The following is a 20426-nucleotide window of genomic DNA, read 5'->3' as shown; positions in this document are numbered from 1 at the left end:
CATGAGCCCGAAGTACACAGGTAGCAGCTGCAACTTAGAGTTCAGTAGGATTCTTGCTATGCCCCCTGGTGGAAACATTTCTCCTTGGTGAAAAGGCACTAAATAACCCAGAACCGCAGAAGTGGAAAGCGTGTATTTCGAGTTGGGTCCTTGGGAGTGAAGGTAAAAGGGATTACTCCTGCTTCTTCCCCTTGGTTCTTGCATTCATGTATTCTTCCTTTTGGGACACAGCACCATATAAAGGGCATTGATGTAAAATGTCCAGTGCACCCTGGAAGATGGCTCCCTATCCTTGCACAGACTCCTCTCTGAATTGGCACTTCAGTTGTCCCTTCAATAGGCCATTCCTTCACACTCAGGATGGTAGCTTCTGGTTAAAATGGTATTTGATATAACTGTGGATCCTGTGGTCATGTGGCCTTTCTTGTATCTCATTTGTTATTGAGTGGGCCCATTGGTCTCATGTGATGTTTTGTGGGATCCTGTGCCAGTTAATGAGACACTCCTTAAGCCCTCAAATAGCGGTGTTGACTAAGGCCCTAGCAGCAGCAAAGGCAAATCTGTGCCTAGAATGTGTTCATTTCTGTAAAAATTAATCCCTGTGCCTTCTAGTATGAAAGGGGCCCAATGTATTCAACTTGTCACCAAGTGGCTGCTTGTATCTTTAAGGGATGGTGCCAGATTGGGAAGTAGGGTTGCTCTCTCTTGCTGGCATGACGGACATTTGACAGCACCAGTAGCTGAATCAGCATTGGTCGGTTCCCTGCATTGCCTCTAGCCCTGTCACTGTGCCTACTCTAATCATATGCCCATTGTGCCACATTGGGGCTGCTGATGGCAGAGCCTGGCAGATGTCAACTAACAGGGTCACTTTATGTACCTCATGGTTTAGTGCCTCTTCTGTGATGGATGCCCTCTGGAGGGCGTTAACAATGCAATACATGTATCTTCACTTTTCATGCCCATTCCCGTAGGTCCACCCATCTGCTTCTACCCACGACCTTCTTTTCCTCGATCTTTTAATCTTTCTCCTTCCAGGTCTGAGTCAATGCTGCCTAGGGTCTATATATAATCTTAAGCCACGTTTTTGTTTTCTTTCTATATAAGGTAGATGGCTAGGTGCACTGTCTGAAGCCATAGGAAAGTATCTCCTCATTGTTGTCTTTCAGCACCACTCCTGAATGGGGCTGTCATGTGGCCATGGTCTATTTTCAGCTTGCTCTACTCACCAAGATGGCCTACCTGTAAACCAGGCTCAGATTTTTTTCTTCTCTATCATCTGATCATAAGGGCCACAGGTGTGTGCTAACAGAAAAGTACTGGAGCAAAAGTAGTGGATGACATGGGAGACTAGACCACCTGCTCAGGTAGCCTACTCATGCCCTTCAGCATTTCTCATGGCCAGTCCTGGATGTACCACTTCCATCTGCAATGAATTGCTGCTAGGTTCACCTGTTCTTATAACATGTTGAACCTGACAGAACCTTGTGCTGGGCATTTGTGGCTGCGTGGTCACTTGATGACCCTGATAAGGGCTTCTGTCTTTACCAGGGTCCAAAAGGAAGTCTTTTTCAGATAGTGTGTAATTTTCTGGTTCCAGAGTCCTAGGAGTCTAAATATGATTCTCCTGTTGGTATTTGTGTGACCTCCACGTGGCTTTTTTTTTCCCACAAATACCTCCAATAACATAGGAGTCATTGAATCACAGGGCCAAAGTGGTTGGGCTGTTTACACTGCAGGCAAATCTGTTACAGAACACTTTCCTATTCCAGGTGTCACTCAAAACTGACAGCCTTCTCTGTATGTGGGTTGTAACACATTTTGGAATATGGAATATGTTGTCTCTAAAACCTGAAGAGACCTACCAGGCTTTGTGCTTCCTTCATTGCAGGAGTTCTCTAGTGCAATAATTCGTTCTTTACTCTGAAAGAAGTTGTGGCATGCCCAATCTGAGATATCAGGCCCCTGAATCTTTGTAGATTTATCTTTATCTTCCATTCTGTAGATAAGAGTTCATGTGCGTTACCAAAGCCTTCAATGTACTTGTCATTTCTTGCTCATCTAGTCATATTTTCATGATGTTATCAATAAAGTATACTACTGGGATGTTCTTTAAGATGTCCAGACAATCTAGATCTTTCAGACTATATTATGGTGGAGGAAAGGATAATTAACATAGCCTTAAGTCAAGATTGTTCATGTGTACAGTTTTTCTGTTCCAAGTGTGTGCAATCTGCTTTTGATCTTCTTTTCTGATGAAACAGCACTCATTTGCTAGGTCAGTGGCTATGTACAATGTACTTGAGGCCATTTGCTCTAGAAAAATATCATAGCAGCTTAGGTTTAGGCTCTTGATTGAGTCATGCTCCGGTATTTGTCAGGCTTTTGTGGCATCCAGACTAGTGAATTAAATGGTGATATGATGGAGACTGGCAGCCCTGCATCCTTCAGGTCTTTAACTGTGCTGCTAACCTCTGCCATTCCCTTAGGATAAAACCAATTTTTTGATTTACTCTCTATCTTTGGTGGGGTGGGGGTTCGGTTTTGGAGCTTTCTGCTTGGTCTTCCCTACCTGATGGCTGTTACCCCAGAGACTAAGAAACCAATGTGGAAGTTGTGCTAATTGCCATATTTGTCTATTCCAATTAATAAATGGTGGTCTGTGAAAATGACTGCTAGGTGGATCAGTGAACCCCAAAGGCCAAATGTAAGCCAAACGTAGACCAAGAGTCCACTCAGTACCTGGCCTCTACATGTCTCTACTCTAACAGAGAAGCTATGTTGATATTTCAGCTCTGGGTATCAATGTCAACTGGGAACTTGTATCTGCCAGTCTCCCTTCCCACTTTACAGTGGCATTAGTAGGTGGCCGTAGTGAAGCAGCATCGTTGTCTGGGATGATACCTGAAATTCTTTGTCTCACAGCCATGGAAAACTAAGACATGGACACACAAAGAGTAAGGTTGAGAGTGGAAGTTTAATAGGCAAAAGAAAGAGAATAGCTCTCTCTGCTGCAGAGAGAGGGGTCCCAAATGGGTTTTCTGGGTCTATGGGGAAATGCAGGGGTTTTATAGTGAGCCTGAGGAGGCGGTGTCTGATTTACATAGGGCACAAAAGATTGGTTGGACCAGGTGTGCCATTTGCATAAGGCATGAAAACCTGGTTAGGACTAGGTATGCCATTGCAGAAGGCAGGAGAAACTGGCCTCCCCGACCCTAATCTTTTTTTATGCAGATGGTTCTCTGCCTTGCTAGCGCCATGTTGCTTATTCCTTTACTGTACACATGGTAACAAAAGGGAAAATGGTGCCTCCATGTTGACCATGCCTGGCTCCCTTGTAGCCCTTTTCTTTTGGGACAGCTCCCAGCATTCACCCGTGCAAGCTTCCAGGCTGCTTATCTATGTTTGCAACTTGATTTTCCAGACTGCTTTTCTTGGGCTGCTTTTTATTAGAAGGGAAGCCTTGACGAGGACTCTTTTACTCTATCTGCCTAAATAATTTCTTTCTATCTCCTGTATCAATAGGACCTCTTGTAGGAGGACTAGGCGTCTAAATTATGATTCTCCTATTGGTACTTGTGTGGGAGTCAAGATTACCTTGTACCTTAGGCATGGCGTTGCAGGGTCCTTCCTACTGATGAACTGGCTTTTCCTTCAATTAATGGATTGCAAGCCTGAAAACTAGCTCAGATCCAGAATTTGGGCAACGGATTATTACTAAATTGTGTCTATGGGGCTAAATTCAAAGTGTTATCAGAGCTGCCTACATTCCTTGGCTCATGGCTGCATCTGACACCCTTGGTTGTCTAAACACAGACAGATACTGGTGTCTAGACACAGTGACTCTTGCTTTAACACAACTCCCTCTCTTTTTGAGTCTCCTGCCTCCCTCCTCCCTTTATCAGGACCCTAGTGATTACACTGGGACTGCCTGAATAATCTAGGATAATCTCCCCTTGTCAAGATCCTTAAGTTAATCACAAAATCCCTTTGTCATGTAAGGTGACATCTTCATAGGTCTGGGATTAGGACATGGACCTTTGGGGGAATGGTACACACTAGACTGCCTTTTTCCCCAAACCCATGAACATATATAGCTGAAAAACCTGGGATTCCTTGCTGAAAGGTAATTCACAGCAGCAACTTTGGGGAAATAAAGTATTTTCTAAAATTTCTGAAGTTCAGATAAGTTCATCAGACTATAGTATCTCTCCCCATGATGCCTAAGGCAGAGCTGTCAAGAGTTTTCCCCCTCTGTATGAATGTAACTTCACTTGTGTGTCTAACATGCTGGGCCAGAGATGAAGATCAGCATACAATAATTTGTCCTCATCTCGCAACCTCATCTTTTTTTTTTTTTTTTCTGAGACGGAGTCTCGTTCTGTCGCCCAGGCTGGAGTGCAGTGGCTCGATCCTGGCTCACTGTAAGCTCTGCCTCCCGGGTTCACACCATTCTCCTGCCTCAGCCTCCCAACGTAGCTGGGATAACAGGCGCCCACCACCACACCCGGCTAATTTTTTGTATTTTCAGTAGAGACTGGGTTTCACCATGTTAGCCAGGATGGTCTTGATCTGCTGACCTCATGACCTGCCCACCTCTGCCTCCCAAAGTGCTGGCATTACAGGCGTGAGCCACAGCACCCGGCCTCTCGCAACCTGATCTTCTAACTCTAGCCTTTGGCTTTGATATGAGTTGCCATCAGAGCTGGATGGAGCAGGTCAGAATCCTTCAAACTCAATGACTACTGAAGAAAAGAATGAGAAACTCTGTCTAGGGAGACGTAGGATTGCATACCTTTGCTTAAGCTAGTGTAAGCTTGATTTTGGAATCAGCCAGTGGGAATACTTTTCTGTGGCTGTAATTTTTTTTTTTTTTTTTTTTTGGTTTATGTGTATCCGAGGTTAGTTTGTTTACCAGTTTATTTCTGTACTCAATGTGTAGACATCTAATAATAGCAGGTGAATCACCTCTTTGGTTTTCATTCTGTAACACTGGAGTTACATGACTGAGATTTCCTTTGTTTGGTTGTAGGTAAAAATTAATGGACCAAAATGCTTAATTAAGGCAGCTCTAAGATTAAATGTTTATTTATGTAATATAAGAACAGCCTATATATTTCACATAGGCCTAGTATATACATTTTCCCCTTCAAAACTCTTCTATATTTATTTTAGAACTTTTTTTTCTGAATTTTTCAAATCAGGACCAAGGGGCAAATGTTTTCTCATATTAAGACAGCAACATATAAATGTATTTTTAGAAAGTAAAAAATATTTTTAATGGTCAAAACTAGGTAAATGGCTAGGTCCTTATTTTAAATGTTTTGGAGATTAAAGGACAGAGAATATTCTGGACTTTCTCCCCTGCCTGTTGAGTCAATCTCCCCCTTTTCCCATTGATGCGACTCCACTCCAAGCACTGTAAAAGAGCTGGGGGCTACAAAGGTAAATAAGACATAGTTCCTGGCATAAATAAATTTAGCAAAAAAAAAAATCAAAATATTAAAAATAGTGTTAGGAGTAGCTGCCATTTAATTAACTTGACTTAAGAGCTTTATGAGAATAATCTTACTTAATCTTCAGTATGTTCACTGTCCTTTATTCCCCTGTACACTGTGTTCTCCCTGCTCTCTTAAGGAGCTTAGATCCCTTGCTTCATCCTCAATTCCCTTGAGTTTTTCTCTCCCTTCTCAGCACTCATCTAAAAGAGCCCACATTCAATTCCACACCCTACCTGCTCCTTGCCTGCACATATGCTACTGTAAGTGGCTGGAGGAACATCCACAACCAGGCTTACTGGTCTCTCTTTAAATTTATGGTCACCGTTTGAAGGGAATCTTTACTGCTGCTATTACAGGAAAGGGGTCTCGATCCAGACCCTAAGAGAGGGTTCTTGGATCTTGTGCAAGAAAGAATTCAGGGTGAGTCCATAGAGTAATGAAAGCAAGTGTGTTAAGAAAGTAAAGGAACAAAAGAATGGCTGCTCCATAAACAGAGCAGCCCCGAGGATCTGCTGGTTGCCTGTTTTTATGATTCTTTCTTGATGATATGCTAAACAAGGGGTGGATTATTCATGCTTCCCCTTTTTAGACCATCTAGGGTAACTTCCGAAGTTGCCATGGCATTTGTAAACTGTCATGGCGCTGGTGGGAGTGTAGCAGTGAGGACGACCAAAGGTCACTCTTGTTGCCATCTTGGTTTTGGTGGGATTTAGCCAGCTTCTTTAGTGCAACCTGTTTTATCAGGAAGGTCTTTATGACCTGTATCTTGTGCCGACCTCCTCTCTCATCCTGTGACTTAGAATGCCTTAACCATCTGGGAATGCAGCCCAGTAGGTCTCAGGTCTCGGCCTCATTTTACACAGCTCCTATTCAAGATGGAGTTGCTCTGGTTAACACGCCTCTGACACTGCCAGATAATCATACCATATTTTCCTAGTTCCTTTACTGTCCTGGAAAATGATTTTCATATGAACTCCTCCTCCCTCTCCCAATACCTTCTTTCCTAGATGGTCTTAGCTGATGGCAGAAAAAATAGATGGAGTCAGAAGACAAATTCCATGAAGTCCTTCCCGGAAATATACCCAGCTACTGGACTCTGTGCAAAGATATTCTCCTCTTCAGTGACTGTGGAAGAACCAGTCTTGTTTCTAGCTAAGGGCAAGCCCTCCACTCAAACAATAAATGTCACCTGAGTTGCCTATTCTGGAACTTTCATAGAGCCATTGACCTACTTCTCTCCTGCCTCATAAAGTTTCCTCTCCTGACTGAATCAGCCTCATTGGCATAAAACTAATCAGTGCCCAGGTACCAATTCTACTCTACTGAGCCTTTCTTTGGCCCATATGTTGCTCTGAAATTTTTGGACTGTATCATATTAGCAAAGTGATTCTTCGCCATCTTAATTCATCTGCTCTGAAATCTAGAATCAGGAAACTCTAAAAATGCATAGAGAAGCAAAAATAGATACTGTAAAATCTACATTCTAACTACATGCCCTTTAGTTCCAGAAAAGTTCTTCTTCACCTATTTAATCTTTCTCCAGATGCAATTTTAAAAAATGCTTACATTCACTCCCCTAATAATTATTGAGCAATTTCTATGGACAAGGCTTTATTTCAGGCATTCAGTAAATAAACAGACACATCACATACCCTCAAATAGCTTATATTCTGGTGATGGGGAGAAGACCCAATAATAAATTAATATGTCATGTGGTAAAAAGTATTATGAAGATAAAGCAGGAAAGGGGGCTAGCAAGTGACAGGTGATGTAATAAGGATATGCGTTATTATTATATAAGAAGAATACGAAGTAAACTCCATGATATTTGGGACTTATTATTCACCTCCATTGCACTAACACTGATAAAAATAATGGCACATAGTAAGCACAAGGTAAATATTGTGTGAATATTTTGAGAATGAATGAATGAATGAATGAGTGATGGTGAGGAAGAGAACCCAGTTAGGAGGTTACAATAATTCAGGTGATAGCCAAATGATGGCTAAACACAGGAAGAAACTTTGCAAATCATGAGAGGAGACCATAGTCTGGATACATTTAAAAGATAGAACTGGCTGGGTGCGGTGGTTCATGCCTGTAATCCCAGCACTTTGGGAGGCTGAGGCAAGCAGATCACATGAGGTCAGGAGTTCGAGACCAGCATGGCCAACATGGCGAAACCCCCTCTCTACTAAAAGTACAAAAATTAGCCAGGCGTGGTGGCAGGCACCTGTAATGCCAGCTACTCAGGAGGATGAGGCGGGAGAATTGCTTAAACCTGGGAGGCGGAGGTTGCTGTGAGCCGAGATCACCCCACTGCACTCCAGCCTGGGCAACAAGAGCGAGACTCCGTCTCAAAAAAAAAAAAAAAAAAAAAAAAAAATAGAATCAGTAGCATTTGCTGAAAGATTGTCTGTAGAGAGTAGGGGCATGATTGAAGGAGAGAAATCAAGGATGGTGCCAAACCTTTCGCCTGAGCAACTGGAATGGAGTACCCATTGATTTAAGTGTGGAAATCTGGGGTGTGGCAGGTGTGGTAGCCAAAATTAAGTTTCTTTGGGACTGTAAATCAAGTCTATTTCTACGTCTTCCTCTCCCTCTTTCAGTTTACTGAGATACCTAAAGCCAAGCACTGCTGTGTATCCAAGGAAAACCATTCAGAGTCATTCTACTGTGGAAAACATCCATACTGGTTCCATTCTTCTCTCTCTTGGCCAGACACAGAGGCATCCTGTGTTGATGGCTGCCTTTCTTATGGCCAAGGAAGGCTTTTTCCTTCAAATTCATCTTAGAGGCTTTATTTTGGTTCAAGAAAGTGAAAGATAATTGAAGGGGATGAAACAAGGAAAATAGTGTTTGTTGTACATTTCTGATGATGGCAACAGCTTGAATCAATTTGCTGTGTTTCTGTGTCTGGCTGGTCACAGCAGTCGGATCCAGAAGAACACACTGCAATTGCCATTCAGCATGGCCTCTTGCATGCAAACCTGACTTCAAAAAAGCTTAACCAAGTCTTGTTATTTGAAACAACACACACACACACACACACACACACAATCAAGTGATCAAAAATATGGTATAAATCTATTTAGTAAAGAGTGTTCTGGATTATAATGATGGTAACAGAGGAGATAACTCAGATGTAAGAAAGGCAAAGAAACTTGTAAAATTAAAAAAAAAAAGGCAGCAGCAGCGGTATTTTTTTTTTAGGATTGTAAATGTCCCCTACATATTTTTGCTTTTCTTGAGAAAAATGTGCAAGATCCTTTCCAGCAAGTTTGGGGCAGTAAAATCTACAGGAAAGATGCAGAGAGAGAGAGCTCTGCTGGTTTCCATAGTATGTAGTTAGTTCTCCTTTTACTCTGTTCTAAATATAATCCTGCTCATTTGCATGCCAATCCCCAGAACGCTTTGTAATTTCACAACTCTTGGCTAGTGGTCTCAGCACTTAAGCTTTAAGAACAAAGCAAAATGTTTCGGGCGTGCCTTTGGCCCAGTCTTTTTATTCCCCCTTGTGTTTTGCAAGAGTATAGGGAGGTGATCTTTGCTTGGCATTCATCCTCCTTTGCAGAGTATCACAGAAATAAAGTGGAGACTGCTGTGGACTTTTCTTGCGAAGACTGCATTCAGTCCAATTAACCATAAATAACCAGAAGCTTGGATTAACTCACTTGAGAGGGAGTGTTTAAGGGGGGTTTAGTGTGTCCTTGGATTATGTGACCAGTCTGGTTCGTTTCGGGTTTATGGAAAGCCCAAGCCGGAGTATTCTGTATTCTCTTTCTGTGGATGCCTTATATAGTTTCTTTATCGCAAGCACGCCTTCACTTTAATGACAAGATGTCTAGAATTGCCATCAGTGGGCTGCCTTATGGAAACGTGAATTCAAGATTCAACACAGCTTTAGTCATGCTTAGTGACATACAGGATTTCTATTTAATAGAACATTAAGATTGACAATTGGGGAGCGGTGGGAAAATTGTCTTCAAAGGGTTTTATAATTTTTTTTGCATAGCAAGTCTTTTTTTGGTTCCTTAAATTTTATGTTTGGAATTATTTGTCGTGAGAGTTGAGGAGCTCCCTCACCCCCAGCCACCACTCAGACCCCACCCACAGTGGCCTCTCCAAATATGTCTCCCTTTGGCCGTTTGATTTTAGCAGGTAGCTAAAGGACAATGTATTCCATCGCCGAAGGGCCATGGTTTTGCTTGTAATAACATATAAACCTTCGTCTGTCAGCCCTGCCTAAAGTAAACTCGGGATTGTGAGCAGTGCACGTGGTTCATTACTGATGGGGAGCAATAGCAGTTCTACTCCAAATCCATGGCTGCACACCAGGAACGTGTCTGGGCTACTGCCTTCCCACTCCACAGGTGTTTTCTACTTTTTACTCACAGAGCAGCATTCATGTTCTTTCTTTGATTCTGAGACTCAGTCAGGCAGTGGAGTTTCTTTAACAAGATACTACTTGGATATTTTTTAAATACAGGGAATGGTTGAGTCCACTGCTACCGTGCCCCTTGCAGCCTCTGAGAGCGAGTCACGGCTTTCCATTTTCTAATGTGTATGTTCCGGGTCTGGGGACCCCAGCAGGCCCGCCAGGTTGCAGAGTCGGACCAGTCTCCGGCGTCTGAAGGGGCTGCGCCGCTGTTTACCACCCCGCGAGCAGCAGAGGCGGCGCCCAGCCCTCCTCTCGAACAAAGGCGCGGCCGCCGCATTCGACCCGCGCCATGGCGGAGGAGAGCGGGTGCCGGGAGGGAAGCCGGGAACCGTCTCCATTCTGAAACTAGGGCGGGGAAGGTAGGAGATCCGACGAGGAGCTGGCTGGGGGCGGCGGCGCCCGCAACTCGGCCCCGCGGCCGGGAGGGCGTAGCTGATGCTCCCACCCCCGGGCCTCAGCCTCCGCTCCCGAAAAGCCCCTCGCGCCCCCTGGTGGCTGTGAAGCAGCCTGGCTCCGCAGCACTCGCGAATCAGAAATAAAAAAAAAAGAAAGAAAGAAAAAGAAAAAGTGGGTGAGGCAGATGCAAAGAGGAAAATCAATAGGGATAAGAGAGAAGAGGGAGGAGTCGCAGATCAGCCATTCTTGTCTTATGGGGTCCCAGCTGGCACAGCAAAAGAAAAAAAAAACAAAACCCGGGCGTGAACGCGGGTGGAGGAGGGTGTGCGTGGGGGGGCGGGGGTGAAAGGGGGACCGGGGAGATTTACTATTGTCTCTGGCAGCCGCCGCGGGAGCCCGGGAGGGGGGCGGAGGCGGGCGGAGGCGGCGGCGCGGCCAGCGCACCATTCACTCCACCTGATCTCGGGGCGCTGTGCGCTGAGGAAGGCGCGGGCGAGCCGGAGCAGAAGAAGGAGGGAGGGAGCCAGCCGCTGCAGCCACCGCCGCCACCATGTCCTACCAAGGCAAGAAGAACATCCCGCGGATCACGGTGAGTCCGGGCGCCGCCGCTCCCTCCCTCCTCGCTCGCTCCCTGTCCGCTGCGCTGCGGGCGGGGTCGGCTCGAATCCCGCCGGCTTCCCTGGCCCGGTCCCCGGGGAGGGACGGAGACCCGGGGTCCGGGTGGCGGAGCGCGGCGGTCAGTCCAGCCGGCGCCACACAGACTGAGCGACCCTGGGGTTTGGGGAAAACAAAACAAAGAGGAAACCCAAACAGTGGCACGGAGAACTTTGGATTATTTATCCTCCCTTCCCACTGCCGGTAGTTCCCCAGGAGCGCGGGGCTCGCGGCTCTCCCAGGACCACTGCTCCGCCTGGGGTGTCGGTTTTTGCCGCCCCAGGTTGAGGTGTGCTTTTTGTCTAAGGATCCTTTTGGCCGTGCTGGGTTTGGAGAGATGACACCTTTCCCCAGGGGTACTTGGCAGCCCGACCGCGCCCCTCTCCCAGCTCCAGCCCCACGGCTCTGACCCCTGCGCCGCGAGGGTGGCAGGGTGTCTGGACCACCTGTCCTCGCCGTGTCCCCTTCTTGCCTGCGTTCAGTCCGACTCATGTTTCAATGTATCGTTTATGGGACTGGACAGCTAACGTGGCTGCAGTGGGAATGATCAACTTTATGTGTGTGTGTGTGTGTGTGTGTGTGTGTGCCTTCGATGCACTTTACATTTTTCATTTCTTTTCTCCCTCACATCAAAGAAAAGGCCGAGTTTTTAGAGCAGATTTTAGTTTACTGTCGCGGGCGCACGCTGTGTGCATGCAGTGTTCAACCCATTGTGTGCAACGGAGACACCGCGACCGGCGGGTGTCAGATGCGCTAGGGTGTGCCTAGGGCGGGGTGGAGAGGGGACGTGCCATTATCAGGTACAGAAGCCGCGTCTTCACCGGCGCCCAGCAAGGCTGGATTCCGTGGTGATGCGCTGTAATGATGCCCCCAAATAGTAGGCACATATGGCAGGCTGGGATGGTCATTTACAAAAATAGAATAAATAAAAACTAACGTTTTTTAGTTTAGCACGAAGCAGTGCGGTTGTGCTTTGTCTATAGTGAATTGGATGGTGTGTGTGTGTGTCTGTGTGTGTGTGTAGTGGGGGAATGGGTGGCTACTCCATCTTTGTAAGCTGAACAAAGGAAGTGATCAGCTGGCCCCTGGGAGGCTCTGCAGCCGCCCTAGGGCAGAGCTTTACCTGCCACAGTAGTTGATTTGCAGGGTCCGCCAGGTTTTGTTGTGGGCATGAGTCTGTTTGCACTTGTTCCCTTAGGCTTGGAACATCCTGTGCGTTTGCGATTGAGATGCAGAACCTTCCCCTCTGCAGGCAGGAAGAAGCCTCCCTTGCGCCTACTATGTTTTATTGTCAAATGGTTTATTTCTTTTGCCGCACCATACCTTTTTCATGCAACTGAGCTTCACTTCACACAAATGCACCCCACCCCTACCAGCTTCCCAGCTGGTGCTGGGGAAGAAACACTCCCCAAGGAGAAGAGTTGAGGCCAGCAGGGATCCTTTTGCCTGGTAGAGGCTTTGGGTTTTAACCGATCCTCCTTTACCACTACCTGATGGTATTCACTTTCCATTATTGAAGAAACATCGTGGGTCTTTTACAATGCACCGTATTGTCTAGTGCTGACTGTCTTGTCTTTCCAACGAGCTGTGGAAATTATCATCCAAAAAAAGAAAGAAAGAAAGAAAAAAGAAAGAGAAAAAGCTGATTGGGACAAAAGCTCAATTTTTACTTATTTCCCCAACTCAGGAGATTGAACCACAGCTCTCATGCTATTCTATGCTGGAGGTATGCCACATGTATCTGCCACTTGCTTTAACATCCAGTATATATTTGCTAGTTTTCCTGTTTGGGATAGGCAGAGAACCGATATTTTTTTTTCCTCCTAGACTGCAGTGGTTCTTCTTCTGGACTCAGCCTGTGACATGACATTGAGAGCCACACCCATTCTTCTAGGTATCATTTAAGCCACCTTTAAGGAAAGATAAGGAAATTCACCATTGATAACTTGCCTTAGGAGCTCCAGTAAATGTGGTTGTGCCCCAATCCCAGGGCCAGATTTGCAGTGGATTCCCTTTTGTTTCTGGTTGAATGATCTTCCCTGGGGTACATCCTTCATTTTCAGTGCGGCTTCCATCCTTTCTCTCTGTGTGTGGGGCGTGGTGCTGCATAGCAGCCTCTGCCTTGAAGCTGGGGCTGTATCTCCAGCGGCTGTTAACAGGAGTAGACAGTGGTTGTGAATTTCTTCAAACCAGGCTGCCTTGAATTCATTGGTTTTAACAACCAAGGGGATGAAAAGGAAGGGCATGGCAGGAGGCGGATGTTGGTCTTTGGGGATAAGGAATCCATTTGTAAATTTTCTCATGCTTCGTTTTTGCATTTCCATGAACAAGGAATCTATTTTAGAATAAAATATTTATGTATGTTTGCATGTCTATAGAAGATTATAATTGTCTATATACTGTGAAGGTTGAGGTACCTTTTCTAGATATAGTTGTAAATATAACAATGTAGACATAGATATTCATGTGCAGCAAATATGATTAAAGATCTAAGTATAACATATACCCCCTACCATCAATTCTAGTACATTTTAAAAATGGTAACATGGAATTTGAATTGAATTTTCTATGCCCTCTCTATTCCTTTCTGTGAAGGCAGCCCCACCCAGTAGCTGAAGTGTCACTACAATCTGAGGACTGGTGGGGGCAGTCTTTCTTGGCCTGGTACCCTTTGCCTTCCTGGGAACTACTTTCTACCACTGCTTTGGGTCCAAAATAGGATTGGTTGTTTTTGTTTTGTTTTGTTTTTTCCTCCTTCCACCTATTTTTATTGCCCTCCTGAGATTAAGGCATTCTTACTATCCTTGTTTTATTGGTTTCCTGTGGTAGGGCTGGAAATGAGGGGGAGATTTCTGTGTCCCTGTTGGAGTTGGCTCAGAGTAGCTACCTTTCTCCCGAGTAGCTCCCAAGACTTCAGATCTTCATTGTCCCCTCTCAGGGCAGCTATGTGGATTATCTGTTCTACCTCAACACAAGCCTTGCTTCTAATTATCAGAGACTGGCAGTTTTGGGGGTTCGATAGATAACAGCAAGGGATCTTCACTGTCTCGCGATGGGCCTGGTTTACAGATACATAATGATTATCACTTAAATGGATGAATTGATTTAAAATTGTTCCTAACAATAGCCCATACCTGTTGAGTGTTTATTTTGTCAGGTATTATGTTTTTTTATGCCTTACATGCCTTGTTTCGTTGAATCCTTGACTCAGTCAATACTGTCTGAGAGGGACTATAGTTACCCCTATTTTACAAGTTAAAAAAATCTTAGAAAATAAAAAATAATTTGCTCAGGGTCAGAGATTTAGTAAGTGTTAGAGGCCGGACTTAAACCTACATACCCAACTGAAATTAAAATGCATGTCCCTCACCATCACACTCTTTTTGGTGTCTCCGCCTCTGCCTCTCTACCATCGCTGTTACTTGGCATTGGTAGGGCAAATGGTTTCCAGACCATCTGCACTGCTGGGAGGCATATTTTTCTTGTCACTGTCAACAAATCCCACAACACGGTCTTTCCTACCTTTTATATTAAGTACATATAAGAACACATTTTTGAAATAGTAGTCACCATCAATTCTACAGGTAGGAACTTTTGATAAGTTACAGTTATTGTTTTCCTCTGACATACGTTACAACTTGAAGCTGACCACAGGAATGGGCCAGGTCCTAATACTTAGGCACTTAGGTTCCAGTGTTTTATATGTATTTTCATATTAGAACCTCCACAGATAATCATTTCCCAGTTAAGGAAGGACATTGAAATATGGTTAGGTGAAGTCAGTTATTTAGAGTTGCCTGGTGAGAATATTGGGGCAAAGCTAGCAGTCAAAGCTAGGCCTTGTCCAGCTTCAAAGCTGAGGCTGCCGTGGTGCAGCAGCTGCCTCTTGGAGGCACGTGCAGCTGAGATGTTGAAAGTTGTGGAAACAGCTCCAGAATTCCCTCTAGGAGACAAATTACAGAGAACTGGTCTTTTGCAACCACTGATTGGATTTCTGTAAACATTGTCTTGCAGATAATGCATTTCTTTTGCATTGAAAGTTTGGTTGTGTGTGTGATATTTGGGAATTGCTGGAAGACTATCCCCAGTTAGGAATACAACTTGCAAAGTTCGGTCTAGAGCGTGTAGTCAGAGCTCTGTGATCTCCCTTGAAAGGGTGTGATTGTGAGTGTAGTAGGTGCCACTGGAATTTATTTTCTTTTTCGGAGAAGTGAAGGGACCTTATGAACTGAAGTAACACCCAGATCTCTGCAGCAGTTAAGCTGGGGGCCTAGAACTAGACTAGAGCTAGAAGAAGGGACAAATGCAATCCGACCTTTGGATCTACGCATTCCTCTTGCTTCAATGGGTGTCATTTAAGAATTAGAGGAAAATATTAGGAGATGGAGAACTCGAGTTGAGGAAACCAAAAGAAGAGGAGTCATGGAAAACCAGCTCTCTCTGTGCAAGGCATCTTGAAAGGGGAATTCCAGAGTCAAAGACAGAAGAAAAATAGCAAACACTTAAGAATGGAAAGCATCTTAGATATCTGATCATGGAAGTCTCAGCCCAGGCCCTGCCTAAAGTGTTCATTTGTTACTTTAAATTTTGAGCAGGTATGTGCTGATTCTTAGCCAGGTTATTCCTTTTCCTCAAATACTACGAGAAGGCCTCGGGTATAGAAAGAGCCCTGAATATTAGTAGCTGTGACCAAGCCAGCTGGGCATTGGGAGGAATTCTGAAGAAATAGATTTCCTGAGAGAATTCAAGTCTATGTGGCAAGACCCTCAGTTTGTAAATAAAAAGCCTTCCTGCTTATTGCACTGAGCTACTAAGAGGCTCAAACAGTGGCCATGAAAGTGGTCTGTGAACTCTGGATGTGTTCAAGAGAGCAGATGCTGATTTATATTTATAAAATCTCAACTACTTTGGAATGTGGAAATTAATAAAAGAAGACTTGACAATGGTCTGGTTTAGAAAGAGACTACTTAGGAAATGATTTTGTAAAAATAAGAGTTTTCCAAAACAAAAATAAACAGTGTTATATAAAAACTTTTTTGTTGTTGTTTGGTTACGTTACAGTGTTCCTAAGAATTTTATGCTTGTCATCTCTGACAGTCCGATACAGGCCATTAGACCGCCTTTGAACTTTTGATACAGAGACTCTCCCTTAACCTGAATAGAGGGCATTTTCCTAAATTAGTTGAACTCTGTATCATTTTTTAGTCCTGATCACCTTCTAGCCTAGAGTGACACATGTTATGAAGATCCTTTCAGCTGTTTCTTCATAACTCGTTTTTTAGTGGCTTGTCTGCTCTTTTTTCTTCAGTTGGAAAAAAATAAAACTAAATTTGAAAAGAACAACAACCAAAAGAAAAAGAAACCCCTCCTGTCCTAATGGGCCCTCTGTTCTTTACCTATTGACGTATTTTATAGGGCCATTTGTGTTTGCTTATTACATTTGAAAAACGGCAAAATGTTTACAGTAGTAGGAATGGGTCTCTAAGGTGTAAATGTTTTCATCCTTTGATGACATCAGTGCATCTAATCAGAAGGAGACAGGAAATCTGAATATGTCATTACCTCTTGTGATGGATATTTTTGTTTGTTTGTTTGTCTTTTGTTTTTTGAGACGGAGGTTTGCTCTTGTTGCCCAGGCTGGAGTGCAGTGGCGCGATCTCAGCTCACGGCAACCTCCGCCTCCTGAGTAGCTGGGATTACAGACATGTGCCACCATGCCCAGCTGATTTTGTATTTTTAGTAGAGACGGGGTTTCTCCATGTTGGTCAGGCTGGTCTCGAACTCCCGACCTCAGGTGATCCACCTGCCTCAGCCTCCCAAAGTGCTGGGATTACAGGCGTGAGCCACCGCACCTGGCCTGTGATGGATGTTAATAGGAGAGGTGAACTGCTCCCTGGTTACTCCCTCCTCAAATCAATGCTCAACTTTGCCTTTTCTCCCACTTTCTCTAGGCAAATGAGAAACAAATAAGAAAGACCTTGGAAAACCCAGAGAAATCGACTCCTGTATTTTCAGACTCCTTTTGCTGTGAAGTCCCTCTTTCATCAACATATGCCTATTTCAATATACGAAACACAGGTATCCTCCCATCCCTCAAAAAAAGCCAAAGCTAGTTTGGTGGAATAGAATGAACCTCTCAATTTGGCCTCTTCTTTTGGTTCCAGTCCCTACATGAAGCCCAGTATAAAAACTACTTTTCTTGAGGAACTTTCTTCTGTTAATTAGATTGTAGGGAACACAGTGGTAAGAAATATGGGACTAAGCATGGTGGAGCTATTATTGTTAACTGTCTTAGTAAAAGCTACATGGATTATCTCATTTAACTCACAGCAACTCTTATAGCTACAGTTATTAACCATCATTTTGCATTCTGGAGAGAGGCTCAGAGAAACTAAGTAATTTGGCTAAAGTCACAGAGCTGAAAAAGCAAGATCCTGGGATTGATCCCTGCAAAGGTGAATTCGTTTCATAGGCAAGAAAGCAGTAGTTCCATAGGCACAGGTGACTACCTCCTCCCGCCATTAGCCATTATCTCCAGCTGTCCACACCTGTTAGCTCCTAAATGTGGGTCAGTATTCACAGGGTGGAAGGATTGGGGATGGTCTGGCCAACCCTGTCACATCACTATTGGAACAACAAGTGAGTTGTGTGTCCTCTTGACAGTGGTTCATGCATTGCTTCTGCCAGCTGTCTGAGTTAGCTTCTGGCTTTTGCCCAGGAGCATGTATGAGTACAGGGTGGAAAAGCAGATGCTGTTTTTCTGCCTTGCTTCAGAGCAGATCTGGGTCTAAGGCCCTTTCTCACTCTCTATCCCTGTCTTCTTCCCAGACATAGCCAGGCTGTCTGTTTCCCTTCAGTCACGCGGAGAAACATTAACAGGACACACCCAGCACTTTAAGCTAGATGGGGAAGCTCCACAGTAGAATGGTCCAGGAACTTATTTGGAACATCTGGAATTCAAGGACAACATTTCCTATGGCCTAATTACTATTTCTTTTCTCTGGAAGTGCTGGACAATGAGATTTTAAGGGTAAAACGAGATTTTATTTTTTAAGAGAAGAGTTCCTCGGACTAGAAGAGCAAAAGAACCATCTTGTTCTTGGATGCGGAATAAGGAAGCGAACCCTGGAGGGAGTATCAGCACACTGTGGTTCAGGCCTGCCTTTGCCTCTAATTTACTTGTCACTTTGGGCAAACCCTTATTATCCCTCTCAGATTCTGCATCAGTAAAATGAGGGCATTGAACCAGATGATCCTTGAGGTCCCTGCCAGTGCAAATGACCCTGTGAGCCAGCCCCTCCTCACTTTGTTCCAAATTCACAGAGAGGAGTTCTAAGGCCTTCCTGTGAGGGAAAAGAGAGTAGGGAGAAAGTGGATGAGAGCGACCATTGTTGGCTGAAACTCAGAGGGACCAGCCAACATCTGTGTTGGATATAAGGGGCTTTGGTTGCTTTTTACACTTAAAATCCCAGTCTTTTTCTCATTCAGGGAGTAGACTTAATTAATAGATTTTGTGCAGAGGAGAAATGGAATAATGATGACTGAGATCCTCTGCCTAGTAGAGCGTTAGTATTAATTCAGATGAGCATTATTAAAGTGATATCATGATTCATTTGCTGTCACATACAGTCTTTCTTTAGGATAAGGCTACTATTGATAAGGGCATGAAGGCGATAATTGCCCAAAATCTAGACTGGCCAAACAAACAAGAAAACAAACCAAAAACAACTCGGAGTCTGTATCTGCTCACCAGGCTCTTTTTTCAGCTGCTCTTGCTAATATTTTAAATATGATGGCTGCCATCCAATGGAAATAATCTACCCCCAAAGGCCCAATCATGCCATGTACATGCCATGAGGATAGGGATGGTTTTTGTTTTGTTACCACTGAATCTCCAGCACTTAATCTTTGGTTGTCACATTTTAGGCCCTCTGTATTTGCTGAATGAGTGGATATATTTAACACTTACCTGCAGGAATGATTTCAAGAGAGAAGATCACCTGAAAGTGTACCAATTTGTTCTTGTACATAAGCTTCCCTTTGACAACTTTCTAGAATATTAACTTCTAAATAAGGCCAGACTCTTAAGGCATAGGATCACTGGGCCAAGAGAAACATGACAGCCCTTTAGCAGAACAAGCAAGTCATTGTAATGCAGGGCCTGACCTGGGCACATGTGCCAGAAAGTCCATCCATCACTTGGACTTCTTTCTTGTCTGGCCTCCAGTCCTCTCTTTCTTCCAGATTCTGCATCTGGGCTCATTCTGAGCTTGTTTCAGGGGCCTACCTGGATACTTATTGCCCGCAACAAAGACATCATTTCTCTTACTGCAAATGATTTAAAAGAATTAATGCAGACCTTTGTGTCGTCTTTCATATAGAGGAAACTGTCACCATGACTCTTTGAACCAGAATACAACATAGATCTTAATTGAGGTCTCTTTCTGCCTTTGCACATAAACTACAAAGTCATTAGAGTTATTAGCAGCAACTAGATAGACCAATCTGCATTTGTAAAGCAAACTTGGTATTTTGGAAGTATTGGTTAAGAAGCAGCTCATAGTTCTTTTTGTTTCCCTATTAGGGCTGGACATTTACATGGAATGGTTTTGTGTCTGTGTGTTTCAAAAGATTTTTAGTCTCTTACCCCACTGCACCTGTCAGCTTTCTCTGAGCTACATTTGGAGCTATTCTTATTACTCGTTTTTATTCTAAATGTAATTCTTTGGTTTGAGGGGTGGGGCCAGTTAACACAGATTTTACCAGGCTTATCTCTGGGTACAAACCAGAGAGTTTATGGTTTCAATAGGTTTATGTGTAATGGTAATCACTAGAGCCTTTTAAAGGGAGGACAAAATGGGAGAATCAAAGTATATAAATGGAACCAAAAACCTTTGATTAGAAAGTGTTTGAAGAACTATGTGTGTTATAAGAGTGTCATATATAATATAATCAGGTATGATAAAAGCATTTTGCTATTTTTTATTGCATAAAAGATATTTATTGACCATAAGCTCTGGCAAAAGTTAGTTTAATAATAAGAATAATTCACATTTATTGTACCCTGTGTAAAGTGCTTTTTATTCATTATCTCACTTAATTATCAAAACAACTTAATTAGGTAGATAGATTTTTCACCAGGTCTTTCTTTCCATTTTATTGATGAGGAAATTTAGAGAGATTAAGTAATTTGCCTAATATCACACAAGGCTTAAATGATGGAACCAAAATTCAAACTTAAGTTTATGTGACTTAGAGCCCCCATTCTTAACCCCACGGTATGGTGCTACCTTAAATTATCCCTCCGGAGGGATAAAACTTATCCCTCTCCCACCTCTGGAGTCACAAGACTTTGATTCCAATTGGAGTTCACTTACTTCAAGTCCAGGGGTAAGTCCTTCTCTGCACCTGTTTCCTATAAGGTATGAGTGGTG

At 43.8% G+C, this 20426-nt stretch overlaps 1 protein-coding gene across 3 annotated transcripts in view; it reads left to right on the top strand.

Moving 5' to 3' along the window:
- Positions 1-20426, top strand: part of DPYSL3 (dihydropyrimidinase like 3) — a 119498-nt gene that overhangs the window by 46534 nt on the left and 52538 nt on the right. The window contains exon 1 of one of the 3 annotated variants that reach the window (XM_009449900.3): positions 10737-10927. The exons of 1 other annotated variant lie outside the window; for it this stretch is intronic. In XM_009449900.3, the coding sequence (XP_009448175.1) occupies positions 10889-10927 (39 nt within the window). In that variant the 5' untranslated portion in view covers positions 10737-10888. Of the gene's footprint in view, positions 1-10736; positions 10928-16962; positions 17071-20426 lie in introns of those variants that run through there. One more of the 3 variants, XM_009449901.4, reaches the window with a different exon arrangement.

This window comes from Pan troglodytes, chromosome 4 (assembly GCF_028858775.2).
Source record: "Pan troglodytes isolate AG18354 chromosome 4, NHGRI_mPanTro3-v2.0_pri, whole genome shotgun sequence".
Lineage (NCBI taxonomy): Eukaryota > Metazoa > Chordata > Mammalia > Primates > Hominidae > Pan > Pan troglodytes.
This window is presented reverse-complemented; position numbering and strand designations above follow the sequence as displayed.